Raw genomic sequence first — 22,927 nt, forward strand, 5'->3', positions numbered from 1 at the left:
AGAATAGAATAGAATAGAATAGACCAGACCAGACCAGACCAGACCAGACCAGATTGGAAGAGACCGTTGAGATCATCAAGTCCAACCTATCACCTAACACTATCTAATAAACTAAACCATGGCACCAAGCATCCCATCCAGTCTCTTCCTAAACACCTCCAGTGATGGTGACTCCACCACCTCCCCAGGCAGCCCATGCCAATGGCAAATCACTCTTTCTATGAAGAACTTCTTCCTAACAGCCAGCCTAAACCTCCTGTGGTGCAGCTTGAGACTGTGTGCTCTTGTTCTGGTGCTGGTTGCCTGGGAGAAGAGACCAACCCCCACCTGGCTACAACCTCCCTGCCACAAGGTTGAGCTAAATCCATGGTCTGCACTCGGGGTTTCCCATCCAAATCACATCTGCCCAGTGGCAGGAGGAATGCAGTGGAGAAGTTAGGTGTTCAAGGCTGCTGAAGGGTGGGAGTCAACTTCCAGCTGGGAATTTGTTGGGAAAACAGGCAGCCAAGAGAAACACCACTCGCTCTCCTCTTCTGGGGTGGGGTGAAGGAAAGCAGAAAAAGAGAGACAAAGCAAAAGGGCATCAGGGGTGGAAAGACTTGAGTCATCAGGTCATGAACTTTAATCCCAGGCTTAGCAAGCCTCTCCCTGGACTCTCCTGCCATTTCAGTACCCAAGGAGCCTGTGCAGGCTGCATATAGACCTTCCTGGAAAAAAATCTGACAAGATACCTTACAAAATATGTTAGGTTTTCACTTACTGCATGTGCTGCTTTAATAAACACACAGCTCAAATGGAAACTATTTCTATTTCCTCCACTCTTATTTATTAACAGAATAGAGGACCAGTTCTGGACCTTAAGCCTATTCACAATGAAACAGAAATAGGTCTTGGGGACAAAGGAACAGAAAACATCTCAGAAAGCATCTTTGGTATTAGGTTCTCTGAAAGCATCCTTGGTATCAGAAAGATGTACTGAGATGGGGAACAAATGGGACAATCTCAGAATGCCTCTGGCTCAGGTTTAACTCTATAGAAACACTCATGTCCTTCCCATCCGCTGGGGTTATGGCGAGTACCACACTTTCATCAACCATGGAAAAGAAGAACTGGTGTTGAACAGATTGGTAAGGGCAAGCTAAATTTATTAGCTACACAATTTTCAAGATGACAGAGAGAAGAAAGGGTAAAAAGTGTTCTGCCTTTGAGTCCTCTTTTTGAGCCCTTTCCATCATGGCACTCTGCCTGGAGTTCAGAGCAGAAAATGTGACAGAAAGACAGAAAACTATCAGAGAAGAGAGCAAATTGACTTTGCAGTTAACTTTGCTAAATCTCTGAGAATTTCACAAGGGTTGTCAAATGTTGAACAGCCTGTTCTGGGATCGTCTGACAGCTGCTTTCAGGAGCTGGAAGTTTTTGCTGTCATTATTGTCCCCGCTTTCCCTATAATTATTTCTATTTATTATTCTCGTTATGATTTTCATGTTAGGGAATTACTTTGAGGAACCTAAAAGACAGGACAAAAATTATTATACTTCTAAAATATTTAATTCTTTTTTAACAGTCATAAATATTAATATTGCTAAATATTTTTCTGTATTTACAAGCTGCTCTGAAAGGAACGAAATATCATAAGGTTTTTCCAGCCACTCAGTACAGATGGTTCTTGAGAGTGAGAGAATTCTTTTCTCCTTGTTTAGGAGAAAGGGAAAACCACCAAAAATAGCTTGCTCTGAATGTATAGCTCAAGACTACAGAGCCCTTAGTGACTGGTACTTCAAGCAGCAGTCAGTAGAATGACTCGTGCAAAGAGGATTATTTGTAAGGACAAGGAAAATGTTTCTTTTAACACTCAAAGCAATACTTTGTTTCAAAGCATATCCAAAGCTTGGCAGCTCCCTTAACTTAACCTTTCAAATCTATTCTTTGTTTTTATATTACAAAGTCCATAAGGCACCTTATCTCACAAAGAAGTGTCCTCTTCCCCAGTGCACACAGACTGGATCCACAGCAGGGTAACTACTTGCATTCTCAGCTAGGACGTTACCAAACAGGATAGGAACAGCTCAAAGAAAATGTGAAAGCAAGCAAGCAAGGGAGCAAAGCAGAAAGCAAGGGAGCAAAGCAGAAAGCAAGGGAGCAAAGCAGAAAGCAAGGGAGCAAAGCAGAAAGCAAGGGAGCAAAGCAGAAAGCAAGGGAGCAAAGCAGAAAGCAAGGGAGCAAAGCAGAAAGCAAGGGAGCAAAGCAGAAAGCAAGGGAGCAAAGCAGAAAGCAAGGGAGCAAAGCAGAAAGCAAGGGAGCAAAGCAGAAAGCAAGGGAGCAAAGCAGAAAGCAAGGGAGCAAAGCAGAAAGCAAGGGAGCACACCAGAAAGCAAGGGAGCACACCAGAAAGCAAGGGAGCACACCAGAAAGCAAGGGAGCACACCAGAAAGCAAGGGAGCAAAGCAGAAAGCAAGCGAGCAAAGCAGAAAGCAAGCGAGCACACCAGAAAGCAAGCGAGCACACCAGAAAGCAAGCGAGCACACCAGAAAGCAAGCGAGCACACCAGAAAGCAAGCGAGCACACCAGAAAGATAAAGAGGAAGTTACCATCCCTTTCACCAAGTGCTTGGACAAAAGGCCTCTACCCTGGACAGGAGAGCAAAGAAGAGCTAGGTACCTCCCTTGAACATGGTTAAGATCAGCATCAGTGCAGATAAGGCATTTGTCAAAAAAACCCACAAGCAAAGTTATCCCATAAGTGGTTGTTTTGCCAGGGGCATCTTGAAGAAGCAGGTCTGAGGGAAGGAGGGCACTGATGCTCCCCCCCAAAAAGGGCTGTCTATATGCACAGGGAGGACAGTCAGCTCCCAGGCCAGGACCGACAGCCCCAGAGTCACAGCACAGACACAAGGAAGCAAGACGCCAGGGCAAAGCAGAGCTTTTCCTGCTCTGTGCCAGGCCCTGTGGAAGGGCTCCATGGCAAAGGCAGTGCAGCAGAGGAGACAGGCAGGGAAAGGACCAAAGGCAGCTAGGCTCTCCTTTTTTTCAATAAAACTATCCATTTCCTGGCATAGTATACCAGATCCCAAGCCTTCCTGTTCTTGCATTTCATACATCCCCTATCTCACCCTACAGACACATAGAAATCCTGGCTTCTTAAATCACCAATATTCCTTCAGCAATCTCAGAGAAGGGATGACTGACCCCACGTCCAAGGAAGGCAAGCACAGGGATCACGTTCTCCTGGGCGATGCACTGCAGGATCCTGGGTGCTCCATACAACCCTCCCATGCAGGAGGCCAAGGATGAGATGTACAGCCCTAGCAAAAACAAGAAACCCACCAAGGACACCTGGAGAAGAGAATGCAAAGTCGATTATATTCTCTTTGAAGACCCACCTGAACAGGCTTAAATATATGTGTTTGAGCTGCTTAGGAATATGGTTTAGAGGTGAACTTTGTAGAGTAGGGGTATCGGTTGGACTGGTGATCCTGAGGGTCTTTTCCAACCAGAATGTTTCTGTGATTCTGTGTTTTAAAAGATAACATACATTCTCTAACACTGCTAAAAGAACAGAGCAAGTCCTGGGAAAGCAGCAATTTAATTGGTCTGTGGTATAAAGTGCAAATAATTAATACAGGAAAATTATCCCATAAAAGTAATTTAATACCGAACATCCTGTACCCACCAGAACCATTTGACAAGCTCATATCCAAGAAATTCTTTGTCACTTGGAGCAATTGCCACAAAGCAGCAGCTATTAGATTCCCCTTAAGTAACTGGAAGTGAGTTTATTTCAGGAGAGATCACTTATATACAGAGCACATCATGCAGGAAAAGCTGCCCAAGCTCCCAACCATCCAAAACAGGAAGGCTAACCCCAGAGGGGAAAACCAATCCTGAAAGAAAAGCCACAGTAAATCCAAATCAAAATTACCCCTTCAACAAATGGCATCTCAGAAAGTACACTCTGAAGGATATAATACAATGACCTTATTTTCCTGTCTTCGATGAGAAAAGAATTTCCTTTGGCCAACATGAAGGTTCTTTAAAAACAAAAATACAATCTTTAAAGCCACAGTGCTAACAAGGCTGGCTTTACTCCTGGTTGCCACTGAGCAGCCTTTCAAACAGGGAGCATCTCTTGCTGAGGGGGGCACTTTACAGACAATCCCACAGAAGCAAGGACTGCAGCCTCCTGCACAGGTCCCCACCGGCAAGAGCTGCAAGCACGAGAAGCCTATCTTAAAAAACCTCCACCCAATACACAAAACCCCACGAGGTGAACACTGTGCAAGAAAGCTTTGAAAAAGGAGTGCCCCTGCTACCTTGGTGTCAGAATGTGGGCACATATAGCCAAAAATAGGGGGCCTACAGGAAGGCTGGGGAGGGACTTCTCAGGACTAGGGGGAATGGAATGAAGCTGGAGGTGGGGAGATTCAGGCTGGACATGAGGAGGAAGTTCTTTACCATGAGAGTGGTGAAGCCCTGGAATGGGCTGTCCAGGAAGGTGGTTGAGGCCCCGTCCCTGGAGGTGTTTAAGACCAGGCTGGATGAGACTCTGGCCAGCCTGATCTAGTGTGAGGTGTCCCTGCCCATGGCAGGGGGGTTGGAACTAGATGATCCTTGTGGTCCCTTCCAACCCTGACTGATACTATGATACTATGAAAGTTTGGGTCTCCTTAGTCATCTCCAACTCCAACAAGACCACACCAACCTGACAGGCTGCCATAGAGATAGGCAAAGCATGGTGGGTGGCATCAGCACAAAGGCCAGGCAGGGGAAAAAAATCCCCACATTTTGGTGCAGATCCATCATGCTCATACTCCACTGATGTGAGCTGCTGGAGATGCAGATAGACATCCGTGACAGAGGATGTCACTGAAGACAGGACTTCGGCATCCCACATACCCTTTGCTCCTACCACTCCTCTCATGGAAAATAAGGTCTGAATGAACGTGGGTCCTCTTGGCTTCTGCCCTTATGGAAGGCATGTGGCACATGTTTTACTAGAAGGAATTACATGTCTGGCATGTCAGGCTACTGTCTTATCCTCATCTATGAAATCCATACATAGCAAAAAGGAGATTGGGTAAAAAGCCATGAAATTTTTGCCATCTGGGGAAGGCACGTAGAATTAATGTCATGGCCCAGAACCATACAAACCTCCTACCACTTCCTTTCCCCATGAAAATCTGCTTGTGAATTTTATCTTGCGGGACAGAAGAAACTTGAGGGAAAGATGAGCAGATATCAGCTTCCATTAGACCAATCCTTGATAAAGAGTCTTTCCTTCCATCTCCTCTAATCCTGCCCTGCTCTGAGAAATACTTGGAAGAAACAATCACTTGTGCCAGACATCATAGATTATTTTAGCTGTCAAAAATGCTTGCATTTAAATGTACTACTTGACATTCAAATCAGGGTTAGAAGGGAAGAGTCCTTTACCACTGAGGCTGATGAAAGGGTTTGCTGGGAGTTTTGAGCACGAAGAGCACGAATACTTTGTAAGAAATTGGCACTTTGAGCTCATTAGGAGTGAAATTACTGAATCTCATTTTTATGTTTAAAAAGCCAAACAAGTATGGTAAGGAAGAAAAGCAGCCAAGCACTTGCTCACCTGTGAGTGACAGAAAGGGAGAGTTTGGACTTGTAATGATCTCTCCCTCTTCCCTTTCTCCAAACATAATCATTAACATTCAAAGCAGCTTGCAATAACTCAGAGAAGCAACATGAATTTGGGATTGCACTGCTGTTTTATTCCATACTAGGGAAAAGAAAAGCCAATTTGCTTTTGGGGAGGGCTTGTTTGTTCATATGCAAAATTATTAATCATCTATCATCTTCACATTCTTTAATGGGAGATTTTTCATTTCACCACTCTCCCTGCAAGGTTTCTGAAGGTATAATACAGCTCTAATGATCTCCTTCTCTTTGGCTGCTTCATTTGAAGTCGATTCTTTAGGTTCTTGTACTTTTTGCCCACTAAGACACTGACACACAAAGATGCTGCCTTAAAGAAAGGAGACTTATTCCTTTTCCCTCTGAATTGTCATAGTATCAGTCAGGGTTGGAAGGGACCACAAAGATCATCTAGTTCCAATCCCCCTGCCATGGGCAGGGACACCCCACACTAGATCAGGCTGCCCAGAGCCTCATCCAGCCTGGTCTTAAACACCTCCAGGGACGGGGCCTCGACCACCTCCCTGGACAACCCATTCCAGGGCTTCACCACTCTCATGGGGAAGAACTTCCTCCTCACATCCAGCCTGAATCTCCCCACCTCCAGCTTAATTCCATTCCCCCTAGTCCTATCACTACCTGAGATCCTGAGAAGTCCTTCCCCAGCCTTCCTGTAGGCCCCCTTCAGATACTGGAAGGCCACAATTAGGTCACCTCAGAGCCTTCTCTTCTGCAGACTGAACAGCCCCAACTCCTTCAGTCTGTCCTCATAGGAGAGGTGCTCCAGCCCTCTGACCATCCTTGTGGCCCTTCTCTGGACACCTTCCAGCACCTCCACATCCCTCTTGTAATAGGGGCTCCAGAACTGGACACAGTACTCCAGGTGGGGTCTCACCAGAGCTGAGTAGAGGGGGAGGATCACCTCCCTTGACCTGCTGGCCACACTTCTGATGCAGCCCAGGATCTGATAGGCTTTGCGGGCTGCAAGTGCACACTGAGAGCTCATGTTGAGCTTCTCTTCCACCAGCATCCCCAAGTCTCTCTCCTCAGGGCTGCTTTCCAGCCAGTCCCTGCCCAGCCTGTATTTGTGCCTGGGATTGCCTCGACCCAGATGCAGGACCCTGCACTTGCTCTTATTGAACCTCATGAGGTTGGCTTGTGCCCACCTCTCCAGCCTGTCAAGGTCCCTCTGGATGGCCTCACTTCCCTCCAGCGTGTCTGCTGCACCACACAGCTTGGTGTCATCAGCAAACTTGCTGAGGGTGCACTCAATGCCACTGTCCATGTCACTGACAAAGATGTTGAACAAGACAGGTCCTTTTCCCACTTTAACAGAAAGTGGCAGGAGCCCCATCAATAATGTGGAGTTTACTTTATTAACTAGAGGAAGTATAGAGCTACAATTGCTTAGAAAGGAGCCAAAGCCAGGGCTTCAATTGATATTTTAGACTAAAACCCTGTTGTAAATCAAACAAATGGCAAACACCTCCAGTTGAAATGAACCACAAGAAATAGTGTCAAATATGGTGAACCCATGGTTTTGGATAATGCTGAATGACAGAAAATTAGCCCTTCCACATCCCATTTAAAATAAGATGGCGCCACACACCAAAATCTTTTGCTCTTTTTAAAGGCCTGCAGTGGTAAGGTTCACTGCCTGCACCACTGCAACCCTCCCTCATGTATATCACACCCATGTGGAATATCTCAAGTTCAATAATCCTATTGCTTGCCCTGCAATTACAGCCTGCTAGATATGGAAATGTAAGCTTCACTTGACTTAGTAAAGATAAGCAGTGGGGTTCTTTAGAGATTTCAATTTGGTCTAAGCTTTCACCAATGAGAAAGGATACATTGAATAAAACACAGCGTTTATCATTAGACCACATTAGCATATTTTAGCTCTTAAAGCTATTGCTGGGTGATTATGCCAAGGCTCAGCATTACTGGATATGCTGGTGAATGCAAAGCTACTCAAATCAATTGCACGCTGGGATTTGCAGTGGGGAAATCCCCCTGAATTTTAACGAGGGATGGGTTCCCAAATTCCTTAGGCTTCTGAAAAACTCAAGCATTCAGTGAAGCAGATGGCAACCCAACAGCACCATTATATAAAGCCAGGCTGGGTTATTCCAGCAAGTTACCTTCTCGGCTATCATGAAGTCGTAGCGGAGTGACTGACGGGTACAAATGGCTCCCAGCAAAAAAACAAAGACCATGTACAGAAACCACCTGCAAACAATAAAAACCAACTATTTTTTTTCCAGCAAGAGAAGACCATTGAGAATACTGCCCATTAGCAGAGCCAGAAGCAGGTCAAGTATCTGCAAGTTGGGCCTTCAATCATTCTGCATGGGCTGCTCCTGCAGGGCTCACCTCAGTGTCCTCTATATGTACCAGGGACTGCTGCAGCATGACGATATGGTGCCCCTGAAATAAAGCTACCTGTGCTGCTGTTCTATGCAACTAGGAATAACCTAGTCCTGGGGACAGACGTTTTAGCAGGGTCTGTGGCAGATTTTAAACTTGGAGAGTAGATTCAGGAAGAAATTGTTTACAGTGAGGGTGATGAGGCACTGGACCAGGTTGCTTGGAGAGGTGGTGGATGTCTCACCCCTGGAAACATTCAAGGTCAGTCTGGATGAGTCTCTGAGCAACCTAATGTAGTTTAAGATGTCCCTGCTTACTGCAGAGTCTGGCTACATGACCTTTAGAGGTCCCTTCCAATCTAAACCATTCTATGATTCTGCAGGTTCACAGGTCTGCTCATCTGGCAGTAACATTAAACACTGCAGCCAACCTGGCTCTACAACCTCAGCTACAATCCTCCTTTGGTATGTCTGGCATTTCCATTTTTCAGGTGGAGGGGTAAGCTAGTCTGCCTGCAAAGCCCAGACAGATGTGAATGACCACAGTTCATCCACCTGTGACATTGTGTCATGTGGAACCTCCTCACATTTTAAAATAAGCACCAATTTCAGCAGGAATCCCCCTGAGGATACTTCTTTTTGCTCTGAACCTTGCAATTAAAAGCAATATTTTCAAAAGCAATTCAGGTGGCAATGAAAGCAGGCAGGAGAACCTCCTGAGGAGTTGTCTGTTGGGTTGTTTTTTTTAGTGTAACACTATTTTACTCCTGAGAAGCAGCATCTTGTGAGAGAGAACACTGCTTAGGGATGCAGGCCTCCTGCATTCCCCTGGCCTTGTAGGTGGTTAGGTTATCTCATCTGTCTTAGCCCCATGTTTCAAATAATGACCTTTTTATACATATTTATATATATATACACACACATTTTCTACTCTCTTATGTATTTTCTATTTAGATAGAAAAAGAGAGCATTTTGAAATCAACAGCAGTAAGTGATAAGATCATGCACCCTAAGCTGCTGAGAACTTTGCATCCTCCTCTGGGACAGCTGTGCTGGAGCCACACAACTGCTCTAGCACCAACACACATCCCACCCTGCTGAGGAAGGACTGATCACATCTGCATTAACGAACCCCTTCTCTAACCCACCCAGAGTAGGTGGTGGTAATAGATGATAATTTGAATGAGAGCCAGACTTTAATTTTCCAGATGGCTGAGTAATAAAAGGTTGATGGGGACATGAAATGGATTGGTCACACCCAGGGAAGTCTCCAAAGAGTAAATTTTCCCCAGTCTATGACTTACGAGGTGCCAATAGCAGCCAGAGACCCCAGGGGGATGTTGGTAGCAGGCTTCTGGAGATCTCCACTCATATTGAACCCAGCCATCACACCTGCATTTTGTAGACATAAACACAGTTTAGAGTTAAACCAACTTATAGCATATATAATGCACACTGCAATATGTAATAGAATTTAATCAATCAGCTAACTGATTGCTTCAGCCCAGTTACTAGATCACTTCATTGCACTGCCACCTATGCAAACACTGGCACCCATCAATTGGTAAGAAACTGTTTGTGTCCTTAGGAGAAGCAAGCCACCACTAACACGTCTACAAAGAACCTTTTGTCCAGTTTGAACAGTGCTGGGAGGGAAAGGAAAAAAAATTAAAAGGAGAAATCTGAACAAACCCCATCTTATCTTCCTGCAAACCTCACAGAAGACAATGCAGCCCAATTGTTGAAGAGAAAAATGCAACCCTTCATCGCAGCAGCACATTCGGCAGGTGGTACTACCCCCCCAGACCAGATCCATTACAGGTCCTCGCATTCATGGGGGACAACTGCCATTGCAAAACAGCCTGTCCTGTTGTGTTTAATGACAAGTCACATGCACATTTAGCAGGGGGACTAACAGTGCACAGCACGTAGGTGGCACCTTCCAGCCAAGGGACCTGCTCTGCAAGTAGGCATTATCTCTGCTCTGCAGATAGGAAAGCTGAAGTGCTGAGAGGGCAAGTGATTGTCCCAGCGTCACGGAGAAAACACGTGGTAGGACTAAGAATAAAGTACTGAGGTGTTATTTTAGGCCACAGTACAGGGACAGGCCACAGCCTAAAAAAAATCACCGTTTGAAGATGTGAGAAAGGGAAACAGGATGGAGCAAAGGATTACAGTCTCCATGTTGAGACGAGGAACACAAGGTACAGATTGGTTAAGAGGCTTTGCCCATAGCTGAAGGAGAAGTCATACCAGACACAGCAAGAAAACACAACTCTTGTCATACTATCCCAAAACTTTTCCTAGAAGACTTCAGATATCTGCTATGAATAAAACCCACTAAATAAAAACCAGTGATTCAGAATCCTGATGAAAATTTGGACAATATGAAGGCAGGACAGAAGAGCCTCTTTAAGACACTAACTTCTGCTCATCACTCCTTGGATGTCAGACTAACGTCTTCATCAGGATGCATGGTCCAGCTGCCAGTCAGCAGTGCTCATGGATTGGTCCCTAGGAGCCAGGGTGAGATCACCACAGAACAACAATGGGAAGGAGGATGCCAACACCATGGCACTTGCAGCATCTGCCAGCCCTGGCAGCAGGGAACCAACCGCACATCGGTCTGCCCCTCAGCTGCCAAGTCCAGCAGTGATTCCTCATTTTCAGGGGCTACAAGAATAATGAAGCCACTCTCTGAGGCTGCAAATATGAGCAGGTAAACTCTGTATCAGTGACAACTCATTGCATTGACTCCAGCCTGTCCGGGTGTTCTCTCAACATGGAGGATAGACAGGAGCTGTGGGACAAATCCCAGGGTAAAGGGGATAAATCCAGCTCAGACAGATGGATGCCTTCCCTGCAGATCTTGCATAGGTACAAGTGGACTACCAACAGGGAGCAAAGGTTGGGCTGCTAATCAAGAAACAAGGGCTCAGCTCCCTGCTCTGTCTCAGACTTTGCTGTGCATCTTCAAAGCTCCATCTTCCCATCTTTTTGATGGGAATTGTAACACTTCATCTCGTCCCTGTGCTGGTGAGAGGATAGCGCATTAATGAGCACAAGGTATTCACATGTTGCCAAACACATCAGCTAAATGTTCAGGGCTTTATTTATTTATTATTAATATTTTTTTCCTTTATCATCTTTCTTTTTTTTCCCCTTTGATCACTCCACTCAGCAGACATCTTTTTCTGTACTCCTTTCCACCATGCAGCCAGAGGCCCAACAGCCACTCTCCAGTCCCCAGGGGCTCCTGGCATTCCTCAGCTCTCAGAAGAGCTGGCTTCCAGATTTGAGTCCTTGACACCATACCAAAAACGTTGCAAATCAAAAGGAGTTCTTAATTTTCTCTTGGAAGAGTGTTCTGTGGCTGTACTTCTGAGCAACATCACTAGAAGTCCCTCAGCTGGTGCACTTTTCCCCAGATAAAGCTTCCAAGCACCACTCAAACACTGCTCCTTTTAAGCAACTACACAATAGGCTTAACTGAAGAAGAGAAAAGTTGGGAAGGCAGAAGTCCATGCAAATGGTCACAAACATCATACTAAATGACATCTGTGAGAAGCACTCTTTGGTGACAGGCTACTTTGCAGTTCTGGGGCACAGTAGAATGCTGAGAGTACTCTGAATTTTGTTTCCAAGGGGAGCAAACTATAGTCAAAAGGACAGCTGTTAATCTCATGTGCCTCTTGGCCAAGTTTCCCAAACATCTGGCACCACCTCTAGATCTTCCAGCTTGAGCTTGACTCACCTCTTCCTCATCCAAATGCCTGCCTCAGCAAAGCACTAGGGAAACACCAAAATGGTGTTTTCTGGACTGAGTATGAAATAAAGTTGAAGACCTGTGAGTCATCAGCACAAAAATGACTGCACAGCCTAGGTCACCTCATTGCCTCCCTCCCACAGACCCACTCATATTCAGGAGCAGCCAGGAGATGACCGATGACCTGATAGAGCCCACATAAGTGGGATCCCAAGATCAATGATTGACCTCCTGCCTGGCAGGGACTAGAAGTGAAACCCAAGCCCAGGTGTACCATTAACTTCTGTCAGGACCCCCTGGAGCTCTTCAGTATCTCATAGCTTCAACTGACAAAGGTCAAGGCTACCACAGAGGGAACCAACACAGATATTCTCAGTCACTGAGGCCAAAGCCATCTCCTCCATACTGCAACTATGCCTCTGATCTGACTAGTACTAAAGTCTGGACAATCTGGCAGCAGAAATTATGGACAAAGGCAAAGTCATTTCTCCACCACTACCCAAAAGTAATTTTCCAGACAGGATGGCTGCAGCCAAAGAGCAGTACTGAGAAGGCACTTTGTGATTAGCAGACTAACCACCCCAATTTTCAATGAAAGGAAAACCTGATTATTTTAAATAAATAACTAAATAACTATATAAATAAATAAATGCCCTAAACAATCACCACCCATAGCCTTGGCCACCCCTGCCAGAGAACTACCCTGACCTGCAAGTAGTCACAAAACAGCCTTTCTAGAGACTCTAGCCACTCAACATTAAAAACAACTCTACACTTCCATGTAAAATTCACCAACCTAGAGATGTTAGGACATTGTCTCCTCCAGACACAGACCTGTCCCTAGGGACATGGCCAATCCCTTCTGAACTTTAAGCAATCATATCTGCAGATTGTCCATGGAGAATATTATCCACCTCTCTGTTTCAACGAGATAGCAGGCTGGATTTTCCACACTGGCTATTATCTCAGAGAGCAGCAGATAATGACAAAGCTTCTGGACAAGGCAGCATGAAAACACGGTCAGCTCAGCCAGGAAATTATGGCTGAGACAGTCTGTACATTGCTGCTATTCCCAGCATAATCCTGTCCTGGGCATCGTCCAGGCAGTAGATACGTGCATGAGGGGACCACCTACATTGCATACTAGACACAACCATCAGCTCCACCAGCTCTGGCTTCTAACTCCACCAGCTCTGGTTTGTAACTGTAGATACGACTTGCCTGCGAACACCCATCACATCTGCCAGTGAATTTACTAGGAAATATAAAAGGTTGGGTTTTTCCTTCACCCAAGAGATGAAGAATGGAAAATCTTAGATAGGAATTGCAGCTAATTTTTTTTTTTTTAAAGGGCCAAATTCTCCACTGATGTAAGCTGGCACCTCTCCATCGACTTCCATGGAGTTGTGCCAGTTTACATCATCTGATAACTTAGCCCAAAACTTCTAAATCTGTTTGCTGTCATTCTGCAAGTGTCAAATATGGTTTACTTCAGAACTGGTTTCGGTATGATGATATTTTCCACTACCACCGCTTCAAACATCGGCTTCCTTTCTTGTATCACATGACAACACACTTCTTTCATTAGACAGAAAACATCCCAGGGATTTAGTAGAAGAAAAGAAAAACACTCTTTGCACAACAGAAACTACGTTTATCTTCATTTTAAAGATGTGTTGATGGTTGTGTGGCCGATGCTAGGAGCTGAACGCGGCCAGGCAGCTCCCAAGATTCCTTCCCCGAGCAAAGGGGATGTTTGTCCATTGCAGCACAGCAGTAAAGCCTGTGCACTGAGAAAGCAGTTGCAAATACACAGGAAAACATCTGGATCATGCACAGACTCACTGCAAGGGCATGTTCACATCTTCTGTAGCAAGTATGCAACCAAGCTGGTGAGGGGTTTGGAGCACAAGCCCTTTGAGGAGAGGCTGAGGGAGCTGGGGTTGCTTAGCCTGGAGAAGAGGAGGCTCAGGGCAGACCTTATTGCTGTCTACAACTACCTGAGGGGTGGTTGTAGCCAGGTGGGGGTTGGTGTCTTCTCCCAGGCAACCAGCACCAGAACAAGAGCACACAGTCTCAAGCTGCACCAGGGGAGGTTTAGGCTGGATGTTAGGAGGAAGTTCTCCACAGAAAGAGTGATTTGCCATTGGAATGTGCTGCCCAGGGAGGTGGTGGAGTCACCATCACTGGAGGTGTTTAAGAAGAGACTGGATGGGACACTTGGTGCCATGGTTTAGGTGATTAGATAGTGTTGGATGACAGGTTGGACTCGATGATCTCAAAGGTCTATTCCAACTTGGTTTGGTCTGGTCTGGTCTGGTCTGGTCTATTCTATTCTATTCTATTCTATTCTATTCTATTCTATTCTATTCTATTCTATTCTATTCTATTCTATTCTATTCTATTCTATCCTGTTCTATTCTATTCTATGGTAGCCTTTTTGACTGAAGCTGACAAATCTGAGTCTTACCTGCCCATGCATTCTGGTTTAGGCCAGATCTAGGTGTACATTTTGGATCACCCAGCTACTTCTCTGCTGTTAAATGACACATGTGGGGGAATAAGGCCAGCTGCAATGCACATCCAGCTGAAATGGTTTAAACAGCTATTACACAGGAATCAAACAGAGCAGCCTCTGCTTGCCACTGCTCAACCATAAAACCAGGATAATGGCACTTGCTGGAGTGATACCAGTAAAATACAGAGAAAACATTCCAACCTGGAGCAAAATGATCCAAAGAGGAACCTTGTGGGAGGCAGTATCTTGCTACCAGTCTATGGAAGGCTGGGACAACCATCCCACCTGCTCCAGCTAAAGCACACGTCTAGCTGCTCCTCCTGCCCATTCAGCCCTGGCAAGAGGCTTCCCACAGGTCCTGCTCCTTTTTCCTTAAGTGTCTGTCCCTGTTTGATTTTGTGGCTGTATTTCTGAGGCTTCCATACTGCAGGAGGGTTGGACTAGTTGACCTTTAAAGGTCCAGACCAACCCAGTGCATTCTATGATTTCACTGATGTTCCTGGTGGAAATGGGCAACTTAAAATCACTTTTCAACACATCTCAGAGACTAGACTTAAACCAGTTGAATTCAGATAACTATTTCAGAGGGAGAAGAAAGAGCTTATCCTGAAGAGATCAAAATAGTTTCACTTCAAAGAGGAACATTTAATCTCAGAAAGGCCCAAACATCTTGCTTCACAATTTCCTAAACACTGAAAAAAAACCCAACAAAACAACTCTGTTATCAAAACAGCATCTTAGAATGTAAACTAACATATGCTAAAAATTAAGAAGAGTAAACCTAATATTTAATAATTAAATTGAAAATAGAACATTGCTTTGGGTCAAAGAAATGTTTTGTACCGGCTGGAAGCAACCCCTCAAAATGAAACAATATATTGTTTCACTGAAACTCTCCCTGAATTTCTGTTGCATCTTAACACAAAGGATTTTGCTCTTGGTGCCTCGGCTTGGTCACTGCCAGGGTGCCAGCAGAGGTGGGTATCACCTGGGCATAGTGCTGCGCAAGAGCAGGAGTACAGGCTCGGTGTGACAGCCTGCAAGCGACGTTCATGTGTCCCTGCCGCTACTTTTCAGGTGGAAGTGCTGGAGATAGACATTGTCACTTGCTTGCAACCTGCATCACGCTGCCTTGCCCTGCATCAGAGGCACTGGCAATGCTCACACATCTCTCCAGCCTGCTATTAGTGTCACTGCCAAACCCATCCTTGAAATGTCATCTCCAATCTTGTGGACCGCCTGTCCTGCTGGCAGGCTCAGGCTGCATCCAGGCAGTGCCCGCAATGCAGTGGGGAAGCAGCTCTGTTCTGGCACGTGGGACCCTGAGAAACCCAAGGTCCCCTCTGCAGCCCTGGTTTCACATCCCATTGATAGAGGAGAAGGCAAGCTAAGCTAGCATGGCTCAAGAGGGATGTGGAGGAACCACCTTCATTCATTGCCCCAGCCCTAGGGAGATGTGAGCTCTACTCCCAGCACTTCTGAAGTTGCGCTGGACTGCCCATTTCTGATCTGCAGTGAAGAAGCCTTGACTCACATCCTAAATATTTCTTAATCAGATCAGACACTCTTCCACGCAGAGCACCAAACACAACCCTATGTTTTATGAGGCTCCTGAACTCCACAGTGCTCCAAACAGCAATAACAGATGCCATACTGATGTTATATGGTACCACTGGAACTGCTTCTCCAGAGGAATAATTTAAATCCTGTAAATAACCAAGCAATTAAAACAGAGCACATGAAAAATCTGTGCAGCAACCAAAGTAATTATACATCAGCCTAAACTATATCTTCAGAGAATGTTTAACAATTATTACTGGTATTAAAGCTGCTAACTAACAAAGCAACAGACTGCCAGGGCTTTATATAAATTATTTTGTCCTTCTTCCTAGCAGCCAAGTATTAGCAGTGATGAAGAACCACTTAATATGGCTAATCACGGTAATTTTCCACACAGCTTTGTCATAGCTATTCCTTCTGCTATAATCAGGGAGCTGGGGGAAAAAAAAGTGGTTTTCTGCATCAGAGAGAGGGGTCATTAGGAAGGTCTCATTTTTTGGCTAGGGACTTGCTTGGGCCAGGTAAAAGTCCTGCACGAGGTGCACCTGACACAGTGACTTCCTCCAGTGCCATCTGTTTCACAAAATCTTTTCATTTGTTTCTTTTTTTACTGCTGCAGTTCTGTGAACAACTTCCAGCAAGTTGCTTAGAGTTAATCCTCTGAAAATTCATTCTGTAATCCAAGGATTCATCGCTATGGAAACTGCTTATAATCGGTACTTTTTATAGCTTAAAAAAAAAATCAGCATCAACAAAAGATATTCAAACTCCAATTGATAGATGTTTCATTCCCACTGGAGATTGCCAGCTTTGGAAAGGGGACATGGTTCTTCCTGGTAGCTTAAGTGAATTAACATGAAAGCATCCAATCAAGCTCCTAAATGTGATCTCTGCTGACACGCAAAGATGTGTCTGTGACTCTGTGCAGGGAGTGGTGGTCCAGCATCATGAGCAATGGCACCAGCCCAATTCAGCCACTCACCTGCAGTAAGGAGAGAGGGAAAGCTCTCCTGTGTTCTTCCCATCCACCCACTGCAATCAAGTTATAAGACTTAACTAATAAGACAAATCATGATCAGTACTTTTAAGTATGCAGCAGTGAGAACAATCAATCAGTGCCTGAACCTTGTCCTGGGCAGAGAATGATTTACACCACCATGTCAACCCACAGAGCTGTCCAGCAGTTTCTGACCACAAAAAGACAAAATAAAGAGGATGTTCAAATGAACAGTACAGGTGTGTGCAGAATCTGAGGTGCTGGAGGAAATCCTGAATGTTTTGAATCAACCATGAGTCTGCTATGGTTGAGTATGGTCACTCTTGCCCTCTCAGTGAGGAATTCCCCTCGCTGCTTCTCTTCTCTGAGACATGACTGTGAAGGGAAAAATGAGGAGGATAAAACTTGACTGTACCTGTGGCAGCTGGGAAAAACACTCCAAAAACAGTGAAGAAGGACTCCCCCTGGCTGTAGTCTGGCAGTGTGTTGTTGAACATGAGCTCTTCAGAGTAGCCAACAAAGCCGTTCTCTGTGAAGACATGGAGGGCAAGTGGAGAACCTCAGAAACCACAGAGACTGCAGGAGACCCTCCAGCTTGCTCTTGGCAACCACCTATCCTCCAAACACCTACTGTAGCAGTGAATATTTCCAGAAATAGTTTGAAAGCATGAGTGTCAGCTTGTTTGGTGGGGGGAGAAGGCAGAAAAGAGGTCACTATGGTTACAAGGGTGCAAATGCCACAGAAAGGTGCAGACATGGCAGTCAGCACCACCAGGCTGGGCAGCTCTTGCCAAGCAAGAACACAGATCGTATCAAGTCCCATCTGTGAGCAAGCAGGACATCTTCCTGTAAAGCCTATCCATGGAGGAAAAGGAGCTGCAGAGATCAGCTAATATTTATATTTATGTATCCACACCATTTTAATATTTTTTCCAAATAGAGCAAAATTATACTGCCACAAGACAACTGCATCCCTTAGCAAGCCCTCACACTGCATCCTAGTTCTGTGGTTTTGCCTGCAGAGAAAAACCCAAGGTGTGCCCATGCTGTGATGCTGCTACCACCAGACTCAGTTTACACACTGGTTGACACTGAGCCTAAAGCAAATAAAGCTATTTACTGCAAGGTGGGCTCTCCCCTACAAGATGGCTTTCCCAGTGAAGAAAGAATAAAGTGTTCTAATGCTGCTCACTTACCCTCCTGAAGCCATTGGTCTCCTATTGCTCCATCATCACCTCCAAACCAGGACTAAACATGAGGCTGTGCATCAGAGCCAGCCACCCCTCTCCTAAATCTTCTGCAGATGCTTTTCACAGGGCAAGAAGGAGCAAATGCTGAGACCGTGGACTGTGCTCTGTTCCTCACACCAGCTTCTGCCAAGTCTTTCCAAGGTTATAAGTTTTGCTTTCCAAACAAAAATTTTTACAGAAGATAGGAGGGAGGGGAAGGCAATGGGCAGGATATCAACATCATGCAACTGGTTTATTGGGTATGTAATGGAAGGCACTGTTCCCTCACTTCACACTGAAAGGACAGGTCAAATTCTTCCACAAACTTGGATTTGTTAGGAATAGTTGAGCCCAACAGCTGACATGCTGGCAGGGCATTAATTAGAAAAGGTTTTAAATGCTTGTAGGTAGGAAAGATAAGTCATGAAAGCAGACTAAGGAATTAATAATATGTCTGTGAATTAGACCATTTCATTTTCAACAGGCAACACTGCTTTTTAATGGAGTGTCTTCACCTGTGAAAACTTCTCCTCCCTGTCCATAATGCAACTGCTCGTGCTAGCTGGGGGTGGGAGCTAGGTAAAGGAGTTTCCTTTTTCCCTTCTGCCACTACAATCTATTTCCACAAGACTTGAATTTTCTCATTAGCAGGCAGGATGTTGTTTATGGCTGCACAGGGTGATGGCCAGAAATTAAAAAGAGACTCCATCAAAGCTGTCCCATGCCTCAAAGACAACATTAATGATGTTTGGAAAACAGATTAAACCAGACAATTAAATTGGAGCTCTGAACACAAGACATATCCATTTAAAGTCTTGGAATTTGACTAACCACAGAGCTTTGAAGTTGCCACAGAAAAATTCTATAGATAATCAAAAGTTTCCTACTACATCTGCATTCATTGTGTTGCCCAAACATGGATGGAAACAGACTGATAGAACAGGTCTCCTGCTGCTAAGCTTTCTAAAAGCACCAGCTAACTTCACTAGGAACAAGTCCCAAATGAGATTTAAAGGGAATAAGCTCAGTGCAGCACACTGACCTCTGGACCTCACAGATGTCTGCAGAAAGTGCAGCTTCTGAAGAAATAAAGGGGAAATTTGTGTAGGCTGCGTGTTCCTGCAAGACCAGACCTGACATCCTTCAGCTGGAATTCATGCCCATGATGGCAGCAACATATGGGCTGGCTGCACAGCTCCCACCAAACTGCTGGAGGAAAATTTCAATCACTGGCCAAGGGATTTTTCACAGTGTGTTCCTCATAATGTTAATGCTTCATTAATACAACAAAAGCAATGGTCAGAATATGAATCTCACCCCAAGGAGATCTGCAAACCTGCTCCAACCTGTGCTTCACAGCAGTGGCATCAAATATATCTGTCACTCCTGACAAAAGTTTGTCCCACTGATTCTTAAAAATCTCCTGTGAAGTATACTTTAGCCTTGCTTGATGGTTATTCTTATGTTTTCCTGTCTTCACCATTTAGAACAGAACAGAATAAACCAGGTTGGAAGAGACCTTCAAGATCATCAAGTCCAACTTATCACCCAGCACTATCTAATCTACTAAACCATGGCACCAAGTGCCCTATCAATTCTCTTCCTAAACACCTCCAGTGACAGCGACTCCACCACCTGCCCAGGCAGCCCATTCCAATGGGCAATCACTCTTTCTATGAAGAATTTCTTCCTAACCTCCAGCCTAAACCTCCCCTGGTGCAGCTTGAGACTGTGTCCTTTTGTTCTGGTGCTGGTTGCCTGGGAGAAGAGACCAGCCCTCGCCTGTCTACAACCTCCCTCCAGGTAGTTGTACACAGCAGTAAGGTCTCCCCTGAGCCTCCTCTTCTCCAGGCTAAGCAACCCCAGCTCCCTCAGCCTCTCCTCATAGGGCTTGTGCTCCAAGCCCCTCACCAACTTTGTTGCCCACCTCTGGACACATTCCAGGAAGTCAACATCTTTCCTAAACTGAGGGGCCCAGAACTGGACACAGTACCCAAGGTGTGGCCTAACCAGTGCTGAGTACACGGGAAGGATGACCTCCCTGCTCCTGCTTGCCACACTGCTCCTGATCCAGGCCAGGATGACATTGGCCTTCTTGGCCACCTGGGCACACTGCTGGCTCATGTTCTGCCTACTGTCAGTACCCCTCATGTATACGGGCATGTATTTAGGTTCCCCCTACTGTCTTACCAAAATCACCCTGTTTCAAGTTCATGATGTTATTTCTTGCCTGATCCACAAGCTATTTGCATATTTTAGTAGCATCCTTTCACCTATTGGAAACAGTTCCCATCCTGCACCGGTGCAGTCAATGGCTTCTGCCAGGCTGTAAAATTCTGTGTTTGCATACATCAAACCACAAATCATCCTTTTCACACCACTTCCCCAACTCAGGCAAGGTCATCTGGAAGTCTGACCCTCTCAGCAAGGGTCAGCTGAGCCCCTCCCATCTGGGGATCATCTGCAAATTGAATCTGCATACTCTCTATTCCATCATCCAAGCCATTAAGGAATTACCGAACAAAGCCTTGCAGAGCCTCACCATGCACAGTGCCCTGCTTTGTTAGTGAGCCATCTCCACTAGAGGTCTTCCAACTGGATTTTTGGGGCTATATAAATTCAGCTATGGGCTGACCCAGACACTTTGAGTGCCTCACATGTCTTTCTCATGCAAAAGGCCAAGTTTACAACCAGACTACATTTTCTGTGATACCATTTCGATCATACCACAACCAAAGAGAAAACTATGAGACCCATGAGTCCAGCATCTGACCTGCAGCTGTGTGTATCTGATCCCTGCTAATCTTAAGAAGCCAAACAATCCCTTGTTCTATATCCATTCATCTGCTGCTCCCTTTTCTACTTCATTCCCCTAAGTGTAAATCCTGGGTGGAGAGACAAAGCCTGAAACCATGGCAGATGTCACTGGAACTGCAGAAAATGACTGCCACAGATCTGTTGAAAGAGTCACAGGATGCACCTACAACTCTATCCCACTTCTGCTTCCTTTGCTCACAGCTCTAGCGGGTGAGAGGAAGTCCAGCCATTCCACATTTCCCCTTTATATACAACTAGGAGCTTTCTTGTCTAATTGAAGTTCATCCAAATGCTACTTGTTATTACAACCTCACTTCTCAGTCAATCACCCTCCCGTGAAGCAAATCTCACATCCCTTTCGATGGGTTTTACACCAGGATTTGCAGTCCCCATCAATTTAAGCAAGCCACTGGCACACGACCACAGAGCTGAGAAGAGCATGCTGTGAGCATCTCCTGGCTGCCCTCGCGCCTGCGACAGGAGCGAGTCATCTGTGACCTTTCAGCTGTCATATTAATGAGACTAATTGTAGCTGACGGGGCAATTGGGCTGAAAATCATCCAAAACAAAACAGGAATCAGCGACTGAGACCAATCGGTTAAACCAACAGAGCACTCAGTCGGTTGTTCACAGAGTCAATTATCCACATCCCATTGAAAATGCACTTCAAAAGGACGAGTTTCGGAAGGAGAAGGGAAGGAAATGTGATAGGCTCTATATTTGGCTCTCTGATCTCCAAACAAGGCAAGATCTATTTATTTATTTATTTATTTATTTTCATAGGAGGGTCTTTCCCCCCCCCGGCTAATTGCTAGGCACATGAGATCCAAGCCAGATTCCTCCCTCCTTGCTCATTACAAAATGTTTGTCTGACAAATTTTGCTCTCAAATTAATTCATGCAGCCCCACAGCCTCTAAATCCTGCCTTTAATAATGCTGCTCTTGCTGGCGTGCAGAGGGCTGGAGCTGAAGTGCTATAAACACTCTTCCCAGTGCCACGCTAGAAGGTAAAGAATCTGGATCCTTCTCTGTGCCATGTCAGCTTTATGGGAAATGCACAATAAAGAGCAGTAACAATCTATTTTCATCATCAGACACTCAAAAAGGAGCAGGCAGAGAATGAGTTTCTCAAGTGGTTGAGCTGAAACAAATAAACAAGGGGGAGGGAATGACTTAGAGCAACATCTGAATTATTCATGTGAATTTTGAGAAATTAAATCCTTCCAGTTGCCCTTATTAAAATGATGTAATAAACAATAAAAACCACCTAGCAAGTTTCAACAGGAAGACATTCCAGGATAGGCTTCCTCCATTCACAAGCACGGGGGGACTACAAGGGATGCAGACAGAGTAGTAGGAGGAAGATGGCCGGGATTCTCATGTTCCCCTGGCCACCACAGATGCTTAGAAGGAGGTACTAGCCTTTGCCTGGTTGCCATCACTACATCCCCACTCTGTCCCAGTTGTTTCCATGTTGCACTTTTTCCCCCACCTCTTGCCCCATGGAAGAGGATGAAAGCAGCCCAGGAGGTATTTGGCACTCAGGACACCCTTTAGCAGGGCAACCCCACCGTGCAGCCTGGGGTTTTGGAGTGAGACTCAAGGAGGTTGGAGAAAGGGCACAAGGCAAAGCTGTGGTTATGTGGGGTCAGATCATTATGCAACGACACAGAGGACAACAGTCCTGCCAAGTTCCAGGCAACCTGCAGCTCATTACAGATTAGTCAAGTCTTGGCCAAATTCAATAAGCCTGTTCACAAGCTTAAGGTTAAGTAAACCCTGGCACTGGAGCAGGGGCTAAATAATGCAAAAATGGAAAACCACCTTACGAAAAGGCTCCCAGAAGACAGTCACGTAGTGCGCTCTGCTTGTGATCAGAGCTTTTAATTCCAAAGGTGAATGCTAAAGGCATGAAATGGTGAGATTTTTTTCCCTTTTCCTAAATAACTAAGCCCACAGGTTCCTGCCTGGAAGGTACTTGCTGAGATTTGTGTTCAGAGGAACAGCT

At 45.4% G+C, this 22,927-nt stretch overlaps 1 protein-coding gene across 2 annotated transcripts in view; it reads right to left on the reverse strand.

The window, feature by feature from the left end:
- The window catches only part of SLC12A8 (solute carrier family 12 member 8), a 62,968-nt gene that overhangs the window by 11,417 nt on the left and 28,624 nt on the right, over window positions 1–22,927 (reverse strand). For both annotated transcript variants that reach the window (XM_068139036.1, XM_068139035.1), the window contains 4 exons: window positions 17,289–17,402; window positions 9,337–9,424; window positions 7,808–7,895; window positions 3,186–3,332 (listed from right to left, as the gene is read on the reverse strand). In XM_068139036.1, coding sequence (XP_067995137.1) covers window positions 3,186–3,332; window positions 7,808–7,895; window positions 9,337–9,424; window positions 17,289–17,402 — 437 coding nt within the window. The remainder of the gene's footprint in view (window positions 1–3,185; window positions 3,333–7,807; window positions 7,896–9,336; window positions 9,425–17,288; window positions 17,403–22,927) is intronic.

Source organism: Melanerpes formicivorus, unplaced genomic scaffold (genome assembly GCF_026170545.1).
Source record: "Melanerpes formicivorus ecotype bairdi unplaced genomic scaffold, bMelFor1.0.p_v2 SCAF_5, whole genome shotgun sequence".
Classification (NCBI taxonomy): Eukaryota; Metazoa; Chordata; class Aves; order Piciformes; family Picidae; genus Melanerpes; species Melanerpes formicivorus.